Below are 23,461 nucleotides of genomic sequence, written 5' to 3'. Positions count from 1 at the left end.
TTGTACGCAGGAAAAACCCAGCACATTTTCCAGATGAAGTCATTCCTTAATTGCTTCTCTAACACTAACAAAAGCACAGTATTTGTGATTTCTTAATTTCAGAAATCTGCTTCAAACTTCCCACTGGGACACAGGCCGGGAATAAAAAAAGTCAGAGGATTTCACTAACGTCTGTCAGTGATTTATGACCGCTGAACTAAAAGCAAAGTCAGACTGAATTTCACCGGATGATAACGGCTGCTTTTCTTTGCTGACTGCTGTTTGTTTCCGCAATAACCAAGTGAGGAAAGTCACGCCGGCTAAATCCTTTTCAACATATTGCGCGTATGGACGCATATTGCGTGTAACCTTATGACAAAACTGAGGTAGTTTTGACCTCACGGTGTTGCACGAATGTGCGACAGAGGGCCACTTGTCACCCTACTGTATGTGGGTTTATGGTCTGGTTGCTACATTCCCCGCTGCTTTGTAAGTCTTCCTTTTTCTGAGTGAGAGGTTTGAACCTCCTTACGGTTTGCAAGCAGCAGCAGTTTATATTTTACACTGATCACACTGACTGCACACTTTCTTGATTTGATTTCGGCGTCCCAAATCATGGGACTATCAGCTTTTTAAAGCCCACATCATAATCTGATTATCTACTCCCCCCCACACACACTTGCTCACACACCAGACAAAATAAAGGAAAATGTGATGACAGTGGTTCATACTCTGTGATAAGTTAAAATAATGCTTTGTTGAAGCCGTGAAGCACGTCTTGTGACATTTTTGGGCCTCTAAGCACACACTCAAGGGTTGCGCTGAGCTTCATCTTGACTATCAAATATTAAATCTAAACTTCAGACCTTTCCATGGGTGCCAGCATGTGAACTTGCCCGGGGCTTAAGGTGCCCTAGACTTTTCTGAGACACACAGACAGAGTACATGTACAAGCACACACACACACACAAAGAAACTCTTATCACTATGGCTCCAGTCTCAACCACATCTACAGTGTTGTTAGCTCGGCTGTGGGAAGGAGATAAGTCCTGGGAGAGCAATAGTGGGAAATCACTGCTGTGGGTTCCAATCTCCAGCTTGAGGGTTTGTTGATTTTAGTTTGGATCATATGCCTAACGCAGTTAAAATCTGTGTGCGCCTGATCGAGGAGCGTGGTTTGGAGGAGTGTAAGGGTGAATCAGAAAGGACTGAGCGGTTTTTAAACATAACTTCTTTCCCACATTTTCTCTTTGTCTGTATTTTCTGTGATATGTACTCACCCCAAAAAAAAGTTCATGTGAGGTAGCACACATTAATAAAGCTCTCCAAGCCCACAGACACAAATGGGAGATGATGCAGGAATTACTAAATAAAGCCAGTGGGTGAAGAGCTCAACAATAACGATCCTGGAAAATAGTCTAAAAAAAATATTCAGCACTGATGCCATGGAAAGATTAAGAGGCCAAATGCCATCTAGTAAATCCCTGAAGTAGTGGTAGGGACTTGGGATAAATGAGTGACAGTTTGATGAAGGAGGCATAGCAAGAGGGAAATTACACTCCCCTCTTCACTCTTCCCTTCCCCCCCCTCTCTCATCATTAGTAAGGAGTTGTGCTCCGAGGTACTACTCCTCAAATTACCTGAAAAGAGACATCCTCTTTTGTTTAGGCCCTCTCGCTTCCTCCGTCTGCCCCGCGGGCTAATTCTACCTGTCAGATCAAAAAGGCAGCAGGTCTACACAACACAGTAATGCTCCCCTCACCTTTAAGAAAAGGTTTGAAATGTAAAGGGGGAAGAAAAAAAAACACAGAGAGGAAAAAAAAGAGACTAAAAAGGAGGGAGAGTTCATCAGTTTGCAGCATGACCCAGCGGAAGACACGGATTGTGTTGCGGATGTAAAATACCATAATAATGATGATCTGTGTCGTCTCGATCTTGCTTGAACCTCTCAGGTAATAACTAGAGTGTGAGTCAGACGGCATGTGACCCTCATGACTCTGCTGAGGCCCACAAACATGACCAAGGTTTCTGTTCTGTTACCAAATATACGTTCAGGTAACATCCATTTACAAATGTCTATCCGGGCACACTGGATCACAAATCTGCACAGAGAATTACTCATGACTTTCACGCCCAAGCTGATGGCTTGTAGTGTCACCGGTTAGACAGCTTCTGTGCTTTTTTGCACCCTGCCCTACATGCCAGCCAACGGGCCTCTCCCATCCACTTTGACTTACTCTCACAACCATGTGCACGTTCAAAACTCATGATCCAGAGAGAGAGGGGGTACAACAACAAAAAAAATTAAATCCTAAGACTTTTCAGATGTTGCGTTCAACAACTACCATTATTTTAAACTGTATTTCCTATAGTACAGCAAAAAAAAAACAAACTGTAGTTTTCTTTCTTTCTTTTATTTTTTTCTCCACTTTTTTTTTCTTTAAAGCAAAAAATATTGGACAGAAGGAATTTCCATGACTGCAGCAGTTCTACACTTTCCAGAATTAAGAGGATGTGCAGGATCTCAGCAGAAATGAAGCAAGCTGAAAAAGTACTGCACGTGCAGAGAGGAAGTGTGGAGGTTCGAGTATTACCGTTTCACTCTATCCACATTCACCCTTTCAAATAAGGTGAATGAAGTCAGTGTTGGGGAGTAATGGAATACCGGCATTACGTATTTAAAATACAAAATATGAGTAACTGTATTCCGTTACAGTTACCGTTTAAATAGGTGATATTCAGAATATAGTTACTTTATTGAAATGAATGGATTACACGGTGGTCTTTTTCTGTTTCATATGTTAGGCTATGCTCTCTGTATTTTTGGTAATTCCACGCTGGTGGAAACCCAAACAAAACACACATCAAGAGGCCCATGTCACCCCTACTTGTGGCCTGCAAAATGACGCGAAGAAATATTTTTTAAAATTATCATTCAAAAACGTATTTAATGTGAAGGCAATAGGCAGAGTGTTACAGGCAAAGCCCTAAAGAATGTAGCCTCATGGGCAGTGTAGCCCATGCTGCAGGGAGAATGGACTGCCATACCAGTTATGTGTCTGTGAGCGAGGGAGGGAGAAAAAGGTGAGTGTAAAAGTGCGAGTTGTCACTGACCAGAAACGCGGAAGCATGTAAATATAATAAGAACCACTGCAGCCAAGAAGAGAGCCCGATATGGAACCCGACGTATTAGCCAGAGGTCCCTTTACTACGGTTTGGAGCCGCGGACCCGTTTTATATACGCGCGGAATAGTTTTCTATACGAGATCGCGGCAAAAAGTGCAGCTTTACCTAATGTCCACCTACTGTTACTCATTTTACATCAAGATTTTAAAATCTAGTTGGTATTGGTATGGCGAGTAACCTTCAGTAATAGTAATAAATCACAGAGAAATAGTACATTCGTGTAGTTGTAAAAAGCATATTAATATATTCAGTAATCCAAAGTATTCAGAATACATTACTCTCATTGAGTAACGTAACGGAATACGTTACATTTTGGGGAATGTATTCTGTCATCTGTAGTGGAATACATTTTAAAAGTAACCTTCCCAACACGGAAAGAAGTTTATAATTTCTCTCCTTCTGCAGTAAAAATGATTAATCATGAGACCCTTTCAGAAACAGTTGAGTGCTTCGTTTGCCCAGTTTAACCAGAAAGGTTTTTCAAAGTTTCGTGTTATACCAAAGTACGTCTAGAAGCCAGTCTCCCGTAACGACCTCTGGACATGTATTCAGAGAAGTATTTTTAAGCCATAGTATATGGGAAATAAATAAATAAATAACATGATGAAAACCACCAAGGACTTGCACATAATGTGTGCACAACGTTATAATCATGATGTAGGAAATGTAGAGTTGGTTTGCGATATGGATACAGTGAGGGAAATAAAACTATAACACATAATTACCTACATCTTTACTACAACAATGAACAGATATGGCTGCTCCTACAATATTGAAACTCTTTTGAACCTCTACTGTATGCATGCAAAGACAGGACTGAGTCATTTGTATCAGGATTCTGCTGATAATTGGCTCTTTGGGAACAAGTGCAGGCCAAATGTCCTCTTTGCCTTTAAGGAACTCACCCACAGATTTCTAGTCAGGATTGTTTGAGTGTTTCTCTCTTGTAATGTCTCTATATGTACTACCACAGCAGTAATGAAGTTATGACAATTAAAGACAGGTTCACAGCTACCCTTCATGTCTCTTCTGTAGAAACTAACCAGATAAGAAATTTTACAATATCACAGCTAACACAGAGCATGAACTTAAAAAAACAGCTGAAAGGAAATGATCAAGTTTTTCATGAGCCACACACTCACATATCCATCCATTACTCGTCCATGCTGCTTGTGAAACTACGGAAATGCGTATTCCAAAAATGTTTTCATGCAGTGAAGAAACAAAAACAAATATTTCAAGTCCTTCAGCAGCACCCAGCATGAGTCTGTCATATTAATTATCTGTTGACCTCGGTCATGATCCATGTGACATAATTAAGCAGGTCCAAGCTAAATAGCCAGAGTGACTGTTTACTTACAACCAGCTGCCTTTAATACACCGAGGAGACTAATAGGGACATAATTAGATTTTTTGCACAATGAGCCTTTTGACTGACAATACAACACAGTTGCGACCAGAAAGGCTGGACAGAGGAAAGTGTGTGCCTTTATATGCACATAAGTGTGCGTGTTGTTCATGTTTGGCTTCAGACAGCAGAAAAACTGTCTGACTACCTAATCAGTAGGCCTGTTCTCTGTCAGCTGACTTTCTAAACTGAGAGACTTCTCTCTTTGTCTCTACAGGGCAATGTTCCTCTCTACAGTTTAATCTTATTGTCAGGATCACTCAACTCAGAGGAAAGAATACCAACTTTGTGGTTAGGAAAGGAGAAACTTAGCTGAGGAGTAATGGTGAATCAAGTTGTAGAAGAAACGTAAAAATGCAAATATTATAACCTGCAACCACAGTTAAATAGCAGTAAAGTAATAAACAGTATCATAAAAATAAAACCTAAAAGGATGTGGTCAAGCCTTAAAAGACTGCAAATGATTTAAGATACACATGCCAATGAAAAGCAGCAGAAAGGTCAAATTAAATGAAGCCGTATTACCCTCTGTGCATATTAACGACAGTTCTAAAGTTGGTTTGTTTTGTTTTCTAAGCCTAGTTTGTAAAAATCCACTGACCACCACGATCTAGATGTTCTTCCTCCATCTGAGAAATATCTGTAAAACTAAAAACAGCCTGTCTTTAGATGTTAGATAATATTTCAATGTAGCAATATCTCCTCACATCCCCTCTGCATGTGTCTCTTTTCTCATTAACACAAAGCACTAACAAACTAGTGTACACAGAGATTGGCACCTGTGCAATAATGTGTATCTGTCCTTGAAGCAGACAGGAAAAAAAGGTCAAACACATTAAGGAATGTTGCTTTTGTTGTCGTCCCTTCTTGCACAAGTAGCAGTGTTTAAATTCCACAAACTCTGGGAACAGACGCACAGCAGGATTCTCATCACATTTAATGAAATATGATCAGCTTCAAGAACCAGCGATGGTGCATGTGTGTTTGGAATTTGGCTTGGGAGTGGCAATGCAATTAAAAAGACTACACAGTCTTAATTACAAACTACCCTATGCTGTCAGAAAGTGGAAGGCTTAGCTCAAGCGGCCCACTGGACTCCTTTACGTTGTGGGCCTTTCTCTGGTCTGATTACACCACGGCTACGAGGAGACTCATTCACAGGTCGTTTCAAGCTTCAGTTAAATTTTTTTGTCCTCATTATTCTCCTGTAATAAAAATGTTACCAACCTTGACATCCCACTCAAATCAAAAAAAAAAAAGAAAAAAAAAAAAGAAAGGTGTGCAGTAAAATGTGTTGGCAGAGTCTGGAGCGATCAATTCTACAGAAACACAAGAGAGAGTAACAAAACCCCTGAAATGTCCCAGAAATAAAATCTTGGAGGTGGAAATGTGTGTGTTGGTATTGTTCCCAGTACTTTGTCAGACAGAGCGGTCTTTTATTCCCCCAGTCGTGTCTGAGCAAAACCTCATGGTCCCATGAATAGGCTGGGGTTGATCTAAAACCCCCTTTTTTCCTGCCTTGGCTTTCACATCCAACAGTCCCCCCTTATGAGGCATGTCTACTGCTGTGCTCACGCTTTTTGTTGAGTGTTGTTAAAGTGTGTGCAGCATGACTTAAACTAAAGGTGTAGCTGTGTTTGGTTGCAGGCCCGGCCAGTGGATCTTACCTGCAGTACTCAGTGCCATTGCTGAATTTCAGGCATGTAGCGTTGTTTACACAAGGTGCCTTATCATCCACACACTGCAGGGCTGCAAGAGACAAGAGCAGAGTTTTAAGACCAGAAAGGCACTTCATATCCACAACACTTTCTAAATAAATGCCAATGCTACGCCAGACCATCCACTTATAAACCAATCTGTGTTGTCATCTATCATGGATGTGCAACATCTTCATAATTTTTAAGAGTAAAGAGTAGTAACAGTTTTCTCAGTGAAATGCGAACATATGTATAGGCTGAAAATAAATGTTCTAAAATCTTGCCAGGTAAAGGAGAAAAATGTCTAATCCTCAGTTTCCCACAAACCCCAGAGTCCTATCCCCAGATATGGTACTGGTACTCTAGGTCCGGTACCGGTCGGTAAGTCTGTGTGTCTTATTTTGAAAGAAATATTTACACGTTACCATAGCATCCAGAGAGCATTAAGGGGCAGAAAGGTGGATGTTACTCTCAATGTTGTTGGTGCATTTTAGGAGGACGCGGTGAATAAGGGTACACAATTTCACAGTGAATTCGCATTTATTATTATATTTACAAAATACCACAGTTTTTGTCTTGGTCGTATCATTTTATTTTGTTGTATTTATCTGCGACACCTTAAAGGCCGGTCTGTGAAAATATTGCCTGACATTAAACCGAGGCACAAAAAAGGTTGGGGACCGCCACTCCAGGCAGCATATGCACTCATAACTCTCCTCTGAGTCATTGATGAGAGAGTCAGAAATACTTTGTATGTGAGGGGATGGGGGTGACCGAGGAATAACCGGTTTGCAAAACAATGTGATTCTGGTTTTTTTGGACCATGGGAGGCAATTCTTCCAATTAAATGAAGCAAGGATCAACATAGAGGTTCCATTCAAAGAATTCAAATTGAGCAATTTCACAGTAAAAACATTACAGTGTTATCCTGCTTATGTTATCATTTTGTTTGAGAAGGCTGGCACTGCTGCTGTGAAATCATTTTTGTACCTTGGCCTTTATACAAACATAATGTAACTGTAACATTAGCATACTACTCAGTAAGCATCCTAACATTTCAGTTTTCATCTTGACAGCACAAAATGACCTGCCACCATGGCAGCGTTTTGGGGTTTTGGTTTTTTTTGGTTTGTTTGTTTTTTAAATGACTTAATGTCTCTTTTTTTTTTTTTTGAGGAAGGAATCACTCAAAAACATGACTAGGCGTTGGCTGGACTCACTGAGGTCGTCCCAGTGCCACCTCTTACCATAACCACCCACGTCTAATGGTTGAGGCAAACCCACTCCGTCGAGGAGTGTCCACTCCCCTTCTATGGGGGTATTTTTAAGAAGCTGACCCAGATGTACTCTAAAAGTGTCAAGAATTTTCCATTAATACCATAACTATCACAACTTTGAGAAAAAACAAGTTAACAAATTAGCTGTACTGCTATAAGTCCTTGTCTTTCAAATGTGTTGGTACAATGATGGGATTGCTGTACATAATTTCATTCATGACTTCTTGTTTATGACTGTGTCTAAATACAGAAATAAATAAATGACATGAAAGCGAAAAATATTTTCGTGCACATCAAAGAAGTAGCATTGTTAAATGACTCAAATGTTCCTCAAAGGTGGGGAACCCCGGCTTCGCTCGCACTGTTTGAAATTCAAAAGTGAGTATTTAAAACTCGTTCAGGTTTCTCCCCATTAAATGGTAACACCACCACAGACGCACACTCTCCCCTGTGAGGGAAACCCTCCAAGCAGAACTGCAATTTTTTTCCTTCCTGCCCTGCTACAGAGACATAAGGCGGGGGGCTCACAACTCATCTCTCCAGCTATGCGGAGGCAGTCTGAAATCAGGCAATGGTCACAGACACACAAAAATGAGCGTTGATGAAGATAACAAAGACCATCTCTTTCCACACTAGTGAGACACTCATAACCAGACACATCAGCCATTGTGCAGCCTTCGAGCCGCCAAAGACACATGGCTGAGGAGGTCTTCATGCACACCACGGCAGCCCAACATGCCAGACAGAAGTGTGGTGTTCTCTGTCTTTATTTGTAAATGTGATATGCTAGCTAAATCAAGGAGGCCATTGTTTAACATCTGTAATTAATAAAGCAGAACTGTCATAAATTATTAGAAGCACTTGTATAAATGTTTCTTAGCACTTTGCTTCATTTATAGTCTCACATGTTTGGTGGTTATACGATGCATCCCCACTCTGCAGAACAGAGCTCTTTTTACAAAACTGAGGGTAGGTCAGCTGATTTAGAAGAAACGCCAACAATGTCTTCACAAAACAGTCATTGCATTACAGGAAGTGCGCTCAGCAGTGGTGTTATTTCCTGAGTCTAGATTAATCACAGTGTCACTCAAGTTAAAAAGCCACGAGGGCAGTAATGACAGCTAATCCTGTTTATTATGATTATTTTATTGATAAATTTGCACACAGCTTATTTGAAAAGTGCTGTGTATTCACTGTCTGGTCCAGGAGACTTATGCTTCAGAGTGAGGGTGATGGACATAGCACATTAGACACGGGGATATCGTACATAAACCACAGTGAAATTTATAATCCCAGCAGGCATGCACACACACATGCTACCCACGATATGCACATTTGCACAGGCATCCACTGCACTTCAGTGTGAGTTGATATCAGACTGCTGTTGCTGTATGACAGACCACAGACTATATCGTGCTATTTTGGGACCACTTCTGTTGACACACAGCATCTGCGCTTGCCCTGGTTAAAAATCATGCATACATATTAACACAATGAAGATAATCCACACTTATGTGGTTAAGACATGTGACCGTAGGGTTTTTTTTCCTGTTTTGATCACTTTTAAGTCATAATGTCAGGTAAAAGTCATGTTTTATCTGCTTTTATAGAAATGATTACAAAGATTTCCACTTCGCTAACACCGGATACTAGTCCTCTAGCAGATAGCTTTACTGTGTTTTGCTGGTGAGTTCTTTAGTTGAGTGAATAGAGGATGATGAGCTGAGAAGACGGGTGTATGAAGGCAGATGGAATGAAAGAATGGAAGCATGAGAGCAAAGACCGGAAAACTGTGCTCTCATCCCCCGACTGGTTTGACGAGCTTCCCATACAAGCTGTCGTAATGCCAGATGCAATGATCTTACCAGATTTGGGACAGCCTGCCTCTTATTACGCCATTTTAAAAAGCGCACACATACACACACACACACAGAGCTGAATTACCCGACGCTACACAGGTTACCAATTCCCAGACGGGAAGGTTGGAAAACAGTTTAGCAATCTGTTTTTCCAAAATAAAAACAATTGGTTCACACACATTCATATGACTGATGAGTGTATTGTAATCCAGACTGGTAACATTGTATCCCTTCCACCTAGTTGTTCTCACACTTTACTATCAATGATCCATGGACAGGAACATTTCCCAGGAATGAGAGCCTTGATAAGACTCGATCGACAAAGTCAACAGTGAAACTACCACCAGATGTGGTGAGCTGTGAAGGAACACACAAGTTACCTGACTGAATGCTCGTGATTATTTGGATCCTTGGAACAAAAGCCCTTGTTCGTTTTCTCACTTGCTGCTACCTTATCTTCAAACTGTGTGTGTGTGTGTGTGTGTGTGTGTGTGTGTGTGTGTGTGTGTTTGTGTTTAAAGAAGACGGCAAAGCATGAGTGAGTACAAAAGCAGATTTATAGACTGTGCAGCGTGATAAGACTGAAACAGAGTTGTGAGTGATCCCTGGTGATGGAAGCTGACTCTGTACAGGTGCCTTTGTGAAGATTATTCTTTAGACTGTCCTCATGCTTTGAGCATGTTAACATCATTGCACACTCAAAACTGTAGGAGGCTGCACAGAAATAAGTTGCATAGAGAACATTTATTTTGGCTTTCATTGTATTATGTGCAGCACACAGTACGGCCTTATTTAAACTTGTAAATTGGATCTGTTATTGGAATGGCACAATACCAGAAATATAGTATTATTACCTAATAGTAGTCAGTACTATCCAAACTCCTTTCTTAAAAAGTTGTTTCAAAAGGTAGACTTAAATGTTATCGCGTGTTACAGAGTAGCCTGCTAATGCTACAATTACATTATGTTAGCCTCCTAAGTTGTTGGTGTTAGCCATTTCAAACATTTCAGCCTAAAGAACAAAGCTGATTTCTCAACAGCAGTGCCAGCTGTCTCAAAGGGTAATGTGCACTCTGGATGTTGTTACTGTGAACTGAAACTTATTCAATTGAATTCTTTGAACAGACCTGGATTCTGGTCTGGTTTAGCTTTGCTAAATCTAAGTAATTCTTCCACTGGTTCAAAAAACACGATAACATCATTTACCTGTTGCCTTTTGCAAATCAATTATCATCTCTTGGTATTTTGTGCACACTCTAGTTGAGCACATGCAGTGCTGCAGCGAAAACATTTGCATGTTGATCCAGGCATCCGGTTTTCATCAGTAACAGTCAAAAGAGAGGCTAATAAATACCCACAGAATACTACAAATTCACTTAACCTGGGAAAAACAGCTACTTGTGCCCTTTCACGGGGTAGATAAAAGCCAGGTTTGTGGATTTTAGAGGCTTTTATCAACCATGAAAGGAGCTCATCCATAATTGAACCAGATGTGATTATAGTGGTAAACAGGATGGAAATAAAACGATTTCACAATTACCTGATGTCATGATGTAATATAACTCTGTCAGCTGTCAGGTTTTTTAAAGTTGGCCCTGTACCAGTAAATCTGTGTGCTGCTATGTTCTAAAATAAGAAAACTCTTGCCTTTAAAACTGCACCGCACTTTTAGAGTTTTCAATGTACTTAGGGTGCTGAGAAAAGGCAAGCTCATCATTGCTGACACAGTCGTCTTTTAGTATTATTGTCACCTTCAGATGACACTAATTAGTCTGTTAAAAGCCTTTTTCAGGCACTGGCAGCATTCTGTCACGGTGACAGCAGTCACGATGGTGAAGAGTCAGACATAAACACAACAGTGGCCGAGGGAGCAGTGATACAATCGGGGCTTATTACAGTGGCAGCAATCACCAGCATTGGTGACTCTGGCTCGACTCTGGTGGAAGTGTCACAAACTTTTTGAACATGAGAATGCCACTATGAGCTGTGGTCACACAATGTGTAACACAGCCTCCAAGAGAGAAATCTCACTTCTGGATCTGGAAATAGTGAAAATGCTTGAAACACAGAACAATGTCTCAAATATATTAGAAAAGTAGAAATGTAAGATAATAATATATTAATATACAGATATTAATGCCATCAGGACATTCTCCAAAACAACTGCTTTTGGATATATTTTTTTTTAAGTGAGCTGAGCAACTCCCACAGCAGACAGTCGCAGTCGAAATCAAAATGCCCGTCTATTACTGTGACAGCATGTAGTTCAGGGGTGAAAGTGACACTCGCACTGGTGTGATGTGCGGTTGATACACTCTCCCCATATCACACCACACACTATGTGGCAACCTAACAGAGGAGCTTTGTAGACACACTGCTGCTGATAAGGAAAAGACAGAAAAGTAAGACAGACTGTACAAGCAGGACACTGAGCAATCACAATCAACCTTTATGCTCTGCACAGCTTATACCACACGTCTAAAACATGTTAAACAAGACATTTCTCAGTGGTTATGTCCAGCAGGCTGTCGAGTTCAGAATGCACTTGTGGAAATTCTCAAACCGATGTGTTCTTTTAAGCTTCCTATATTTTCATGTGAAAGCCCTAAAAGCTAAAAATGTTGAGACTTAAATGTAATAAAAATCTATGTAAAGAAAAGCCTGAAACCACAGTCCAAGTGGAGTCTGGCTAGTGGTGCTCACTTTATAAGTCACGATAACAGGTCCCTAAAGAGCTCGTATGAGAAGAAGGAAGAAAAAGAAGACGAATAGGTAGTGAGACGGAGGGAGGGAGAGGAGACGAGACGGAGTTTGAGCTAATAGCTGTGGATTGATATGGGGAAGTAATTATGAAACTGCAGACAAAGACACCACACGAACGAGTGTCCCAGAGTACGGGCAAATACCCATACAGCCGAGGGCAGGAAGTTGTTCGCGCTGAGTGAGGAAGTAACCCCATTTCCTGGAATTGCTGTACAAGCCTCCATATCCAGCAGGCCAAGCAGTTGTCATGGTAACGTGCAATAAAATACCCTTAGCTCAGCATGTGCGGTGGGAGACAAAGCACAAACTAAACACTGTTACCCTTAGGGAAGCTTTACTGGCCCACACAAACAGTGGCGATAGCGAGCACGCAGACCAAGCACGGGCTTCAAGGCTCAAGTCTTCCAGGTCCCCTTTAGACTGAGGGTGGTGTCATACAGGAAGACACGGTAACATGATTAACTGGGATGTCTGGAGCTGATCTTGTGTATTCTATCAGGAGAGATCACGGCACATTTAAACGCAAGGCTATCTGTAATAAACTATCGAGGACTAAATCCAGAGCATTGTTTTTTGCAACTCTGACCACACCAGCTGTCCCAAAACTTTCACTGCAGTCTGTTAAATCACTGAAAATATTTTATGAACCCATTCATTAGAAACGCATGGGTGAACCACCGACTAGCACAAAGCATTAAAAGTAGTCATTTGCTTTAATTGAAGAAAATTAGGTTAAGATGGAGGACAAAAATCCTGACTGAGGTCAAGATATAGAGGGAAAAAATGATTCAGTAATTATCCCACTGACCAACCAACTGCCTCGCTGCTTTTTACTGCCTGGAAAAGTTGGACGAGCCTCAACTGAGCATACGGAGCAGGGCCGAGGTGTTTTTGTACAGCTGGACAGCAGGATACAGTGCTGGATCGCTTTCTCAGCGTGTGTGTGTGTTTTGAAGGGAAAAGAGAAAGAAAGAAACAAGGAGAGTAATCCAGACAAGACCAATTTAGGGACTTTCCCTCGATCGTTCAGAATCTAATGGAAAACAATCTGACCTTGCTTCCCTACTTCTACCACTGTGTGCAAAATTATCATATAGTAAATGTATATTTTAAGTTATTTTAAAGCTAATCTTTAAATGAGAAAATCTGCATTTTGTTTAATTAGGTATTTTTCTAAAAAAATATGCTGCTTACTATGTGATTCCAGCACCAGGTTGAGAGAGTGCAAAGTGAGCAGCCTGATTTCTGAAGGTTTGAAAGCAAAATGTTTCCCATACTTAAATCGCTCATCTGTTTGAGACATCCTTCGTTACTTTTGGTTTCCTGATGTACCAGATGTTTTCAATATGTGATGGGTCTGGACTCTGGTACTACAGAGTAAGGCTCCTGGAAAACTCAAAAGATGTGGTTTGGCACCGTCTCGCTGAAACACGCAAAGCTTTTCCTGAAAATAGATGCAGGCTGTGCGGTGAACCTGTACATCAATCAGCATTAATGGTGCCTTCACTAACGCACAAGTTACCCGTGCCATGTGTAGTAATGTGGTAAAGATGCTGGCTCTGTTTAATTAGTTATGAGCAGTTCTGCTGGTGCTGTTCCTTATGTCAGTTTTTTTTTTTTTTAAACTGTAGTGCATGTTTAGCTCAGACCGTGACCTAAACACTCCATTGGTGTTCAATAACTCAAGGTGAATTTTGGTTAACGCCGTCTCCCATTTCAGAAGTAAAACTGGGTTTTTTTCATGTAATTAGTGCATAGGTGTAAAGATAACAGTTACCTGCAGTTGATGACTCGCTACAGCACTGCTAGACTATCAATCGTGCTGGAGGAGAATTCACAAACTGAACACTGGAAGCAATCACAGTAACAAGTTTCTGATTAACTGAATATTAAACACAGGACTGAACCTAATACTGTGGCCCGTTACGGCAAAGCATTTCTTTCTGAGCTTTTCCATGTAGTTTCCCGCTGCCTCCGGTCTGACGTGCAACGCTTGGTTCATTACTCCATGCGCCCTGCCTGCCTGTCTCCAGGATTACGGGGCCGCATTGGCCAAGGAATGCAGGCCGCAATAATTCCCTGTTAATTTGCTAACCTGCTCAACAGTGCAGACACAACGCTTTGTAATCCCCTCGACTTTCAGAGGCACAAACTCTGCCTGCTATAGTAATGGTGCATGTGGTTCATGTAGGGCGTGCACAAAGCTTCATTCTGGTTTTTGCCTGAAGTGTATTTAATGTGTGTGGATCAAAGTCACTCAGACAAAACTGGTTTAGTAGGAATTGGTGGTTTGAGCAGTGCGCAGAACAATAGTGTCAAGCCCATAACTAGGACTTTCATCTTGACTGCTAACCAACTTCAAGACCATAACCACACCAAGTCTATAGATTTACATCTATTCTTTGGAAAGGTAACTAGAGAGAGAGAGGCCACATTCACTGCATTCGTGCATGTAAATGCAAAACCAAATATATGCGGAAGACAGTGCCCTCAGAAGTTCCCACCGACATGTGTGGTTATCCAATTTTTTTTACTACTACAATAAACAAATAACGTGGAGGCAAAACACACGAGGAAGAGCTGTGTAGCTACATGACTAACTTAACTGTATGCAATCTGAAATATGACCACAATAAAGCGATAGCAAATTTAGCTTACTGAGACTGTGTGAGAAAGTTGGATTGTGTCACCGACAGGATGCTTCAATTCACTTTATTAGTAACACGACTACAGTGAGTATGCAGGGCAGGAGATTAGCAAATAATGAAAAGCTGTGGGCTGGTCAATAAACATCTTTGTCTTCCCTGCACTGGGCACAGGCTGCTGCAGATAAATCATATTTCACACCAGGCGGCAGCTTGGGTCAGATGCAAGTAAACCGCGGGTGGTACAATCGCTGCTCTTTGTCAGCGTGTATGTACAATACAATACAAACGCACACGCAAATAGATACGCACACGCATAGTAGCAGTCTGCCGTTTGCACTGGGCAAGCATTTGCAACCATCCACATGCCCGCAGCACAGGGGCAACACTGTGTCGTGTGCCACAACACCGGCACCTACGCTTCCTCGAGAATGAGAACTCTCTGGCCCCGACAGAGAATAAGGTCAAACCTTTGCGCCTTTCCCCAGACTGAGCTCTGATTCGTGCTCTCCCGCTTCTCATTAAAAGCTCTCAACCCACAAACGTTTGGCAGGCTTTCATTGTGAATTAACTAACCTGAAACCACCTTCGTGCTATCGAGGCGATCAAAATCTTTTAACGTGTCATCCTGTCACATGAATAGCTGACTTGCACGCATCAAAGGATGCGGCAAAGACAGCATCCAGACATTATGAAGCTTCATTACTGGCAAGAAACGAGATCAAAAACGAGGACGATTGACTGTGGTGCAAACAGCGTGTGAGAGAGAGGGAGGGAGAAACAGAGAGGGAGGGAGGAATGTCAAACACCAACAACATTCCTGTGCTTCTCCTTGCACTGCCTGCAGCACTTTTACATTGTCTGTCTTCCTTTTGTGTAACTTCACTGTTCACAAGTCACCTATAATCCATAAAAAACCGTGAGAGAGAAGAGCAGGGTTGGAGCTCTGGGCTGAAAGGTTAGAAAAACATGTGGGACAGAAATCAATTCCCCTGCCTTTGTACTCTCTTTATGTAAAGGATGTAAAAAGAGTACAAAGGCCGGCAGGTTATTTTGTATTTTCATGGCTCTCGGAGCCACCACTGAAACTAACTAAGCAAAGAAGAAAAAAAGAACACACACATCACAGTAAAAGCCCAGAAACACACTCCAGTAATGACAAAACTACATTCATTAAAAAAAAGAAACACCAAAGGTCAAGGATCAGGGTCATCTATAGATGCAAAACATAACCACAGAAGAGCTCAGAATGAAGGTAAACCCATCTAACCCCAGCCACATCCCTGTGATGTTCACCAATGAGCTGCATCTTATCTTAACCAGACGATGCAGCTGTGTTTACATACACAAATCATTGTCAACAAACCTTATTTCAGTTATATTTAAAGCATTACTGTTTTCTAAAACAACAGTAAAAAATGTTTTAAATATAACCTGAAAAAAACTGGGCGATGCCAATACTGTTATGTTGTTGTTACCTGGGTATCACCTTGACCAAACCAGCAGGTAATAAGTTCGGTAACTGCGTTTCAACCAAAACGGCATCACTGTCTATTTTTGTGGTAGACCTCCAGCCAGAGTCATTTTGCTGCTTTAAGCCAAATAAAGAGAGACTTTAACTGCTTTTAAAGATAAGCGAGTGGCCAAAAAACAAGAAGAATTTACTGGTTAGGAAAAACTGACTAAAAGACAGGTGTAGGGGATGCTGATATTACCATTTATACTGAAAAATGTACATCGATGTATTTTGCACGTACATTCCTGCGAACTTCATTAACATTTTCAGTTCTTACACACAACCGCACTGTACACTCACATGACATTTAACCCCCAAATGCTGAAAAGCAACACCGCAGAAAGTGTATTACCGTCAGTGTGTGCTGACACAACTCTGTTAATTGAGCAGTCTAAACAAGATAAAGTGTCCATTTTGAATTCTTTCTCCAGCGCTCGGTGCTCAACATCTGGGCAGCGGTGCGACACAGCCGTGCGTTAGGCCGTAGTACCCGCATTAACCAAACCATAACGCTCTGAATTAGGCACAGGGGATGACGTTGGTCCACATGGAGGTGTGAAGCCGTTCTCTTTATTTTAAATCTAACGAATACAAAGTCAGCGGCCATGAGCACAGGAGAGTCCACTCAAAGTAAAAGGTACCCAGCGTGTGTCTCAGAAGGCCACGGAGGAGCCCAGAAAACCCCCACCAAGTCACCTCAAACTTCGATTAAAACCTCTTCCATAGCTCACCTCCGATCTAAAGCTAACCGAAGTAAAACTTTATTTTTGTTTGTTTATTTTTTTAAGAGTTAACAGGTTAAAACTGACCTCACCTAACTAGCTAGTGTAAAGAGATGCTAAGTGTGTCCGCAGATGCAGAGGCAACGAAACGTGATGACAAGCGGCCGGCGACTAAAACACACCACGGTTTCGCCACAGCGCCAAACTTACCTAAAGAGACCTGGATGAAGCAGAAGACAAAGGCCAGCGACTTCCCCGGGGAGAACACGGGTATCTGCTCCATTTTCTCTGTAAAATCCACATAAGGTCGCCAGCCCGAAGCTGAGCTGTCTCCCCGGACGGTTCGTCGCTTCTCAGAAAGTTTGGCAGGAGATGGCTCAGGCGGGAAAAAGCAAACGTTCGAGATCAGCCGCGGACTCTGAACATGTCACGTTTTTTTCCCTGTACGCGTTTAACGACCTGTCTCATTAAAACCGTTTAAAACTCACATAAAGTTAAAGTTGTGTTGTCGCACACGGCAGCGACTCGCTCCTCCACCTCTCTGCGCTTACTCGAGGCACGACCGCAGAAGAAGCGCAGCACGTATCCTTCCGCCGGACGCCGCGAGGATCTATCACGGAGCTTTAAAAATACACTAAAATACGTTGAAAACACGGGGCTTAAATCCAAATTTAGCTTCCTTATAGCACGGGGAGAAAACAGTGTCGCTTGATATTTGTTTTATCTCGGGAACGAGAAGGCAGGAGGGTTTAGATGTTTTTCGCTCTCAGTGTCGCCGCGGCGGAGGAATTTTTTTTCTCATTTTTCTACTTCTCTCGAAGTCTGCTATGACTCAAAATTAACCCGTTCAATGATTTCTTCTCTTTTCTTTCTCCTCCCCGGGTGCTGCACGTTTTTTCCAGGTACGTCTGTGAACGCCCACACTTAAGCAGCGCTCTTCGTTACCGTTGCGGTTCTGCCCGGGCTTAGCACCTCCGCGCTTTTCAGGTGTTTTGGGGGAACAGAAATCTCGACTTTAAAGGTAAAACATCGAAGACTGAATGTGGATCAACAGTGGCTTCTAGTGAGCTCCAAAAACACTTTTTGTTGCACGCCACCTCCCTCCTTTTAATAATGTGTGTCATAACGTTTAAGGTGAATTTTAAAAAGAAATATACGAGCCTGTTTAAAATGATTTTAATTTTAAAGCTCATTTAAAATCAGTATCATTGGACAGAAAGAGCTCCATAAGAAGCTACAAGTTTTACAGGTACACAGATAACCAGGCGCCTACATGTTTACCTACCAGAAGGAAAACATTTGAAAGGCAATAAATGCTTTGGGGATTTCAAACTTTGTTTTTCTTGGAAGCTTCATCACTCCTCCGTGCTCAGACAGGCCCATCACACTTGCTTTATAACCTGTTAGTGATCACAGAAATCCCAGACTCATTATCCCCTATCAGGAGGAATGATCCAGGTGTAAATCACAGGCTCATCACAATAACAAAGCAGTGTCTCATCCCAATGATTTGTTTGTCTTTACACCCCATTAGAGAAACATTGCCGAGCCTCCTGCTGCCACCAGCGGCCCTTTGTCCTCTATTCAACTCTGCTGAAAGGCCTGGAACCAGAGGAGAGCAAATTGATCTCCTCAGGGGTCCGTACTGACAATGCCTTTGTTGCTGCAGCCAATGTCAAGCTCTTGCTCTCCATGCGTGGTTGGCTGTCAGGTGTTGGCACGACAACACGCCGTTTGATCAGAAGCTGTTTTTATTGACAAACTCCGTCTCACGTTTGCTGGTTCTTCTGCATTCACATTTCTTTCATTATGTCACCAAAGGCCATTAGTGAAATCCAGAATTTCTTATAAATATCATATGTCACATTAAAGCTAGCAGTGATATAAATCACATGAAAGGTTCACTTTGTCTGCAGCTCTGTTGTCCTAATGACGTCACCCCAGATGTGGGCTTCTGTAATTTAGGAAGGATGGAGTGAGAAAGGGTGTGGCTGTGCCTCATAAGCAGAAAACACTGATTAGTTTCTCCTTGCCATTACTCTGAGAAAAGAATGCGTTAACACACAAGTTTGGCATGATTTCAGAGAAAGCAGTAAAAAGCGAAAGAAAGCTTAGCCACCCACATTTTCTGAAACTAATCAGCAGCTCCAGCCTCAGGTCGCTTGTTTATCAAGAGTTTACCAGGCAACAAAAGACTGTAGTTACTTTGCCAGCGCTTCAGCTTTCATGCAGCACATTTCGGACCAACTTTGTGAGTATTAGTCTGGCTCAGAGCCACGAGGCTCTGCCACGCTGGTGAGAGCCACTTTCATCAGTGTTTGGGCTCTTCACGCCGATTTGAAACTCATCCGTCAAGGGTGACTCCAGCTGTCGGCTTGTAAAGCTGTGCTGCGCACAGGGGACAGATAGTCCTGACTGATTATTCCAGGGACAGCCTGTGCGTGATCTTGTCCACTCCCCTTAACCATAAACATGCCATCTTTCCCGAGCGTGACAGCCATGTGAAACCAAATCGGTGCCTGTTATTCAAGAAGAGTGTTACACTGCCTTTATGTTTGATGGTGGCAGATAGTATGAAGTGTGTATATGATGCCTTTCTATAATTAGTAGAGGCAGGCATCGATACGCTTTTCATTACTCGGCTGTGGCAGCTGATTTGCTTGCATCAACAGTTGTGCATAGCTGAAGTGGTTGCTGCATGTCAGTTCTGGATGCTTCTATATGCTTCATACTTACTGTGTAATTACATTATTGAGAGCAGCACTCTTAAACCTCAGTGCAGTCCGTAAGCTCCGCTGAGAGTGTTGACAAGTTGGCATTTTGTGCAGGCTTTGCTGAGATGAGCCTGAACGTAGGTATGAAGCTCTCGTGACCTCTGTGCCTTTGTTAAGACACATGCACATTTGCACAGGAAGCATCATTTATCTAATGCCATCTTCACAGTGTAAGCAGATCTAGCGGACAAGAAGCTGAGGGGGTATATTTAAGGTTGATTATCACCTGACTGATCCACTTTGACTGCCATAAAAGAGACAGCCTGCAGACAGCTTTACGTGTGTGACATGCGTGCCTCCAGACGATAAAAGACCTGTGGATATATTGTCTTAAAGGTTACAATGAAATCGTCAGCCATGAGAGCGATCCTTCAGATTTCTCCTTGATGGAGATTGGCCACTCGTCGGGTCAACAAGATAAGACTCCACATGGTATCTTATTTACAGAGAGATATAAATCTGATAGAAGGGTTTCAAAATATTTAAACATTGTAAATAATTTTACTGTGTGAACTTGAGGTTATATGATCAAAATGTCAACAAAGAGGCAGATAATGCTCACGTAAGTCAAAAAGGGTCTCAGATCAGCATGGAATCAGTGTAATCATTTACTTGGTGAGACATGGGATAGCCTAGAGAAAGTAAACATACCAGTGGAAGTTGTTTTTGTTTTTTTACTGGCTTCATTTTGTTGTAAAATTTTAAGATGGGGAGATCTTGACAAGCTCAACATACTAAGTGTAATTTCACAAACACTCGTAATCACTCAAAACCGATTTATTCTGACTAAACCACTCATCAAGATAAAGCTGAGGCTTCACATTTTTTCTCATTGAGCTGATGAATCAGTTAGTGAGCACACGCAGCTTAGCTGTTAGCAGTCTTCGGCTTTGGTCTCGAAGAACAAGTTATACTAGTGCAGCGTTTGGCAGCGGCTGACCTGCTATTCTGTGATCAGCTCTGTGTGAGAAACTAAGATAGTGTGTATGATCAAATGTGTGCGTCACAGCGTTCCACGGCGGTCAAAGGTGGAGAGTCAGAGAGTGCGAAGTCACGATGTGGCCGAGCGTGATGTGGGCAGAAACTTCAGTCCCCGACGAGAGGAAGAGGGTTTGCTGGCAGAGAGGTGAGGAAACAGGTGATGAAGGAAAGGTGTGAGGAGGAAGGATGCATGCACGCGTATGAGAACACATCATGTAAGTTGACCTGGGGCTCTGGCAGGACCAGGTGGACAGGAATGTGCTGTTGCGTGTGGATGGGATCCTCCCGTGAGCGTCCCAGCGTGCTCACCGTCACCCCACACTAGCAGGCTATTTATATTGCACTGTGGGAAAATAACAGCCCCAGCAGTGTCATCTGGGCCCTGCAAGGTTTATATTGCCTGCCCAGAAGTACACGTATATAACACCATTCTTCCCAACTCCCCGAGTCATAAAGCGGAGACAAACTGGCATATTAGCCTTATATGTAAGCATTATTGAGTTGATTTAGCTCAACTCACAAAGGACAGTTTTTCTGTTTCTTTAATGCAGCGAAACAAGTTCACAAAGACGAGGGTTTGCAATGCATTTGAGAAATACTAGTAGGACACAAATTTAGAGCACTTTGATAGGATTTTAAATACATCCCCGAACACACCGCACATGCACATGAATTCTCACTTGCGGAAAGCAAACAGCCCTCAGTCTTCTAAAACGGGGCTTCTGGGATGAATATAGTTTTACTGTCAGTTGCAGAAAGTAAGAGTTAAACAAAAGCAGGCAATCACGGAGCAACTGCAAGGATCTAACATCTTAGCCACAAAGAAGCACAGATTGGAATAATATTTGAAATGTTAGTATTTGTGTAGGTTGGTGTTAATTTTGACACCTCCTACAGTTTGCACTTCGGAAAGGCGACGGATGGAAGTACAACTGAAACGAATGTAATCTGCTGTGGAAAAAATATAAAAATGCTGTGTGACACTGCATTAAGCTCACGCTGAAGCACTGGGATTGAACCAAAATAATGATATCACCATATCACTTTTATGTAACATAACTGCGAAACCTTTATAAATGTAAAAGTATTTTAAACGTCAGAAACAAACCGAAAATAAAAGTTAAAGTTTGGACCTCTGTAACCAAGACTCTGTAACAACTGCACCCGTTATGCTGCTGATGATATGTTGATCTGAGAGAGGTCTCAGGGAGGGCAAACTGAGTCCGAGCAACTCCCACCCAAGGTCGCCTAATGCATTAACACGTAGCACACAGGGACACGCAGACACACACAGTAATGTCAGAAGGAACACATAGACACGCAGGCACCTAAATCTCAAACCTCATCCGTCACGTCCCGGTCATCCAGGCCCAGGGGTGCGTGTGGGTCAAACTAATCTAATATCCAACTAACGGGCTGAAGTAACCAACTCATACTCTGCGACAGCATATGTTCACAAGAAACATGGGTTTTGTTTGTAGGGCATTTTCTCCACACTGAGTGTACAAAATATGCACAGACCATATTATTTTTGAGTTGAAGTGGCATGCTGAAAGTTATAGTGAGTGCAAAACTGAGTGTGTGTGGCATATCTTCCACTGTTAAGTGCATCATAAAGTCACAAGCCACTAAAAAGCAGGCACGGCTGGAATTCACAGTTTGGCCATCGCTTTCTCACAGTCACAGCTCAGGACTGCATGCATGCCACAATAATATCCGAGAGATGAATGAGAGTCAAGAAGGGACTGAGATACCTGTGTACCTCACAGCACATCATCATAAATCATTTTTAATCGCTACAATATTTAATTGACATTAAATTTAACATGGCTGAGCTTCCTCTTTTTTAACCCCCCACTCCCGTCTTTGTTTAAGCCGTATTTTTATAAACCTAAAAGGCAGTTTTAGCACTCAGGATAAATATTTTATGCTCTCAAAAGAGAATTTATGACTCTTTTACAGGTTTGCTCTTTTTCTAAATGGACGTGGAGTATTATCGTAGGGAAGATGTGAGAGCTCGTCATTGGTCTACAATAAGGTGGTAAAGCATACACGGAGTGGAGAGTGGGCCCAGCAGGTCCACGCTGACCCCCTGTGAGAAGTTCCCGGTTCCCAGGACCCGGTGTGTATGTTTGTAGGGCAATAACTCATCAGGTCCCTTTACTTCCTCTTTCGGCCCTCTGCGTTTTATGACCCGCTCCTCTGCTGTACAGCTGCTCTCTCTGCAGCTTCCCTCTGGTCTGATTGGTTAAGACGGGAGTGTGAGGCAAGAGGATGATGGGGAAGAGACTGGGATGAGGTGGGAAGTTTGATGGAATATGTTTTATATTATGGCCTTTAGAGGTGACTAGCAGGCACGTTATGAGAGTGAATTCTGCTTTCACTTCATTACAAACTATTACTATTTGATTGACTGGAGAAATCAGATTTCCCAGTACTTTTTAACGAGCCTTTCTGTGTACTCTGAATGTACTGGGAATGATACTTTAGCCCTTTAGACTGATTTGAACACATGCATATTGGTCAGCCCCCCGTTTTGCTTTAGACTATATCTGAACAAATGTTCAACAGATCTCAGAGAAATTCTGTGCATGTATTTATAATTAACAATGAAGGCTGTAGCGTCACAGTAACATTTTATAATATAACACTTA

At 42.1% G+C, this 23,461-nt stretch overlaps 1 protein-coding gene across 2 annotated transcripts in view; it reads right to left on the bottom strand.

Moving 5' to 3' along the window:
• The window catches only part of notch2 (notch receptor 2), a 43,289-nt gene extending 25,687 nt beyond the window's left edge, over positions 1-17,602 (bottom strand). For both annotated transcript variants that reach the window (XM_006790330.2, XM_035907619.2), the window contains exons 1-2: positions 17,263-17,602; positions 6,241-6,322 (exon numbers count right to left, since the gene is read on the bottom strand). In XM_006790330.2, coding sequence (XP_006790393.2) covers positions 6,241-6,322; positions 17,263-17,335 — 155 coding nt within the window. In that variant the 5' untranslated portion in view covers positions 17,336-17,602. The remainder of the gene's footprint in view (positions 1-6,240; positions 6,323-17,262) is intronic.
• Between the last annotated feature and the right edge of the window lie 5,859 nt (positions 17,603-23,461).

This window comes from Neolamprologus brichardi, chromosome 23 (assembly GCF_056152115.1).
Source record: "Neolamprologus brichardi isolate AB-2024 chromosome 23, ASM5615211v1, whole genome shotgun sequence".
Classification (NCBI taxonomy): domain Eukaryota; kingdom Metazoa; phylum Chordata; class Actinopteri; order Cichliformes; family Cichlidae; genus Neolamprologus; species Neolamprologus brichardi.
The sequence above is the reverse complement of the archived record's forward strand: the minus strand, read 5'-3'. Positions and strand labels throughout refer to the sequence as shown.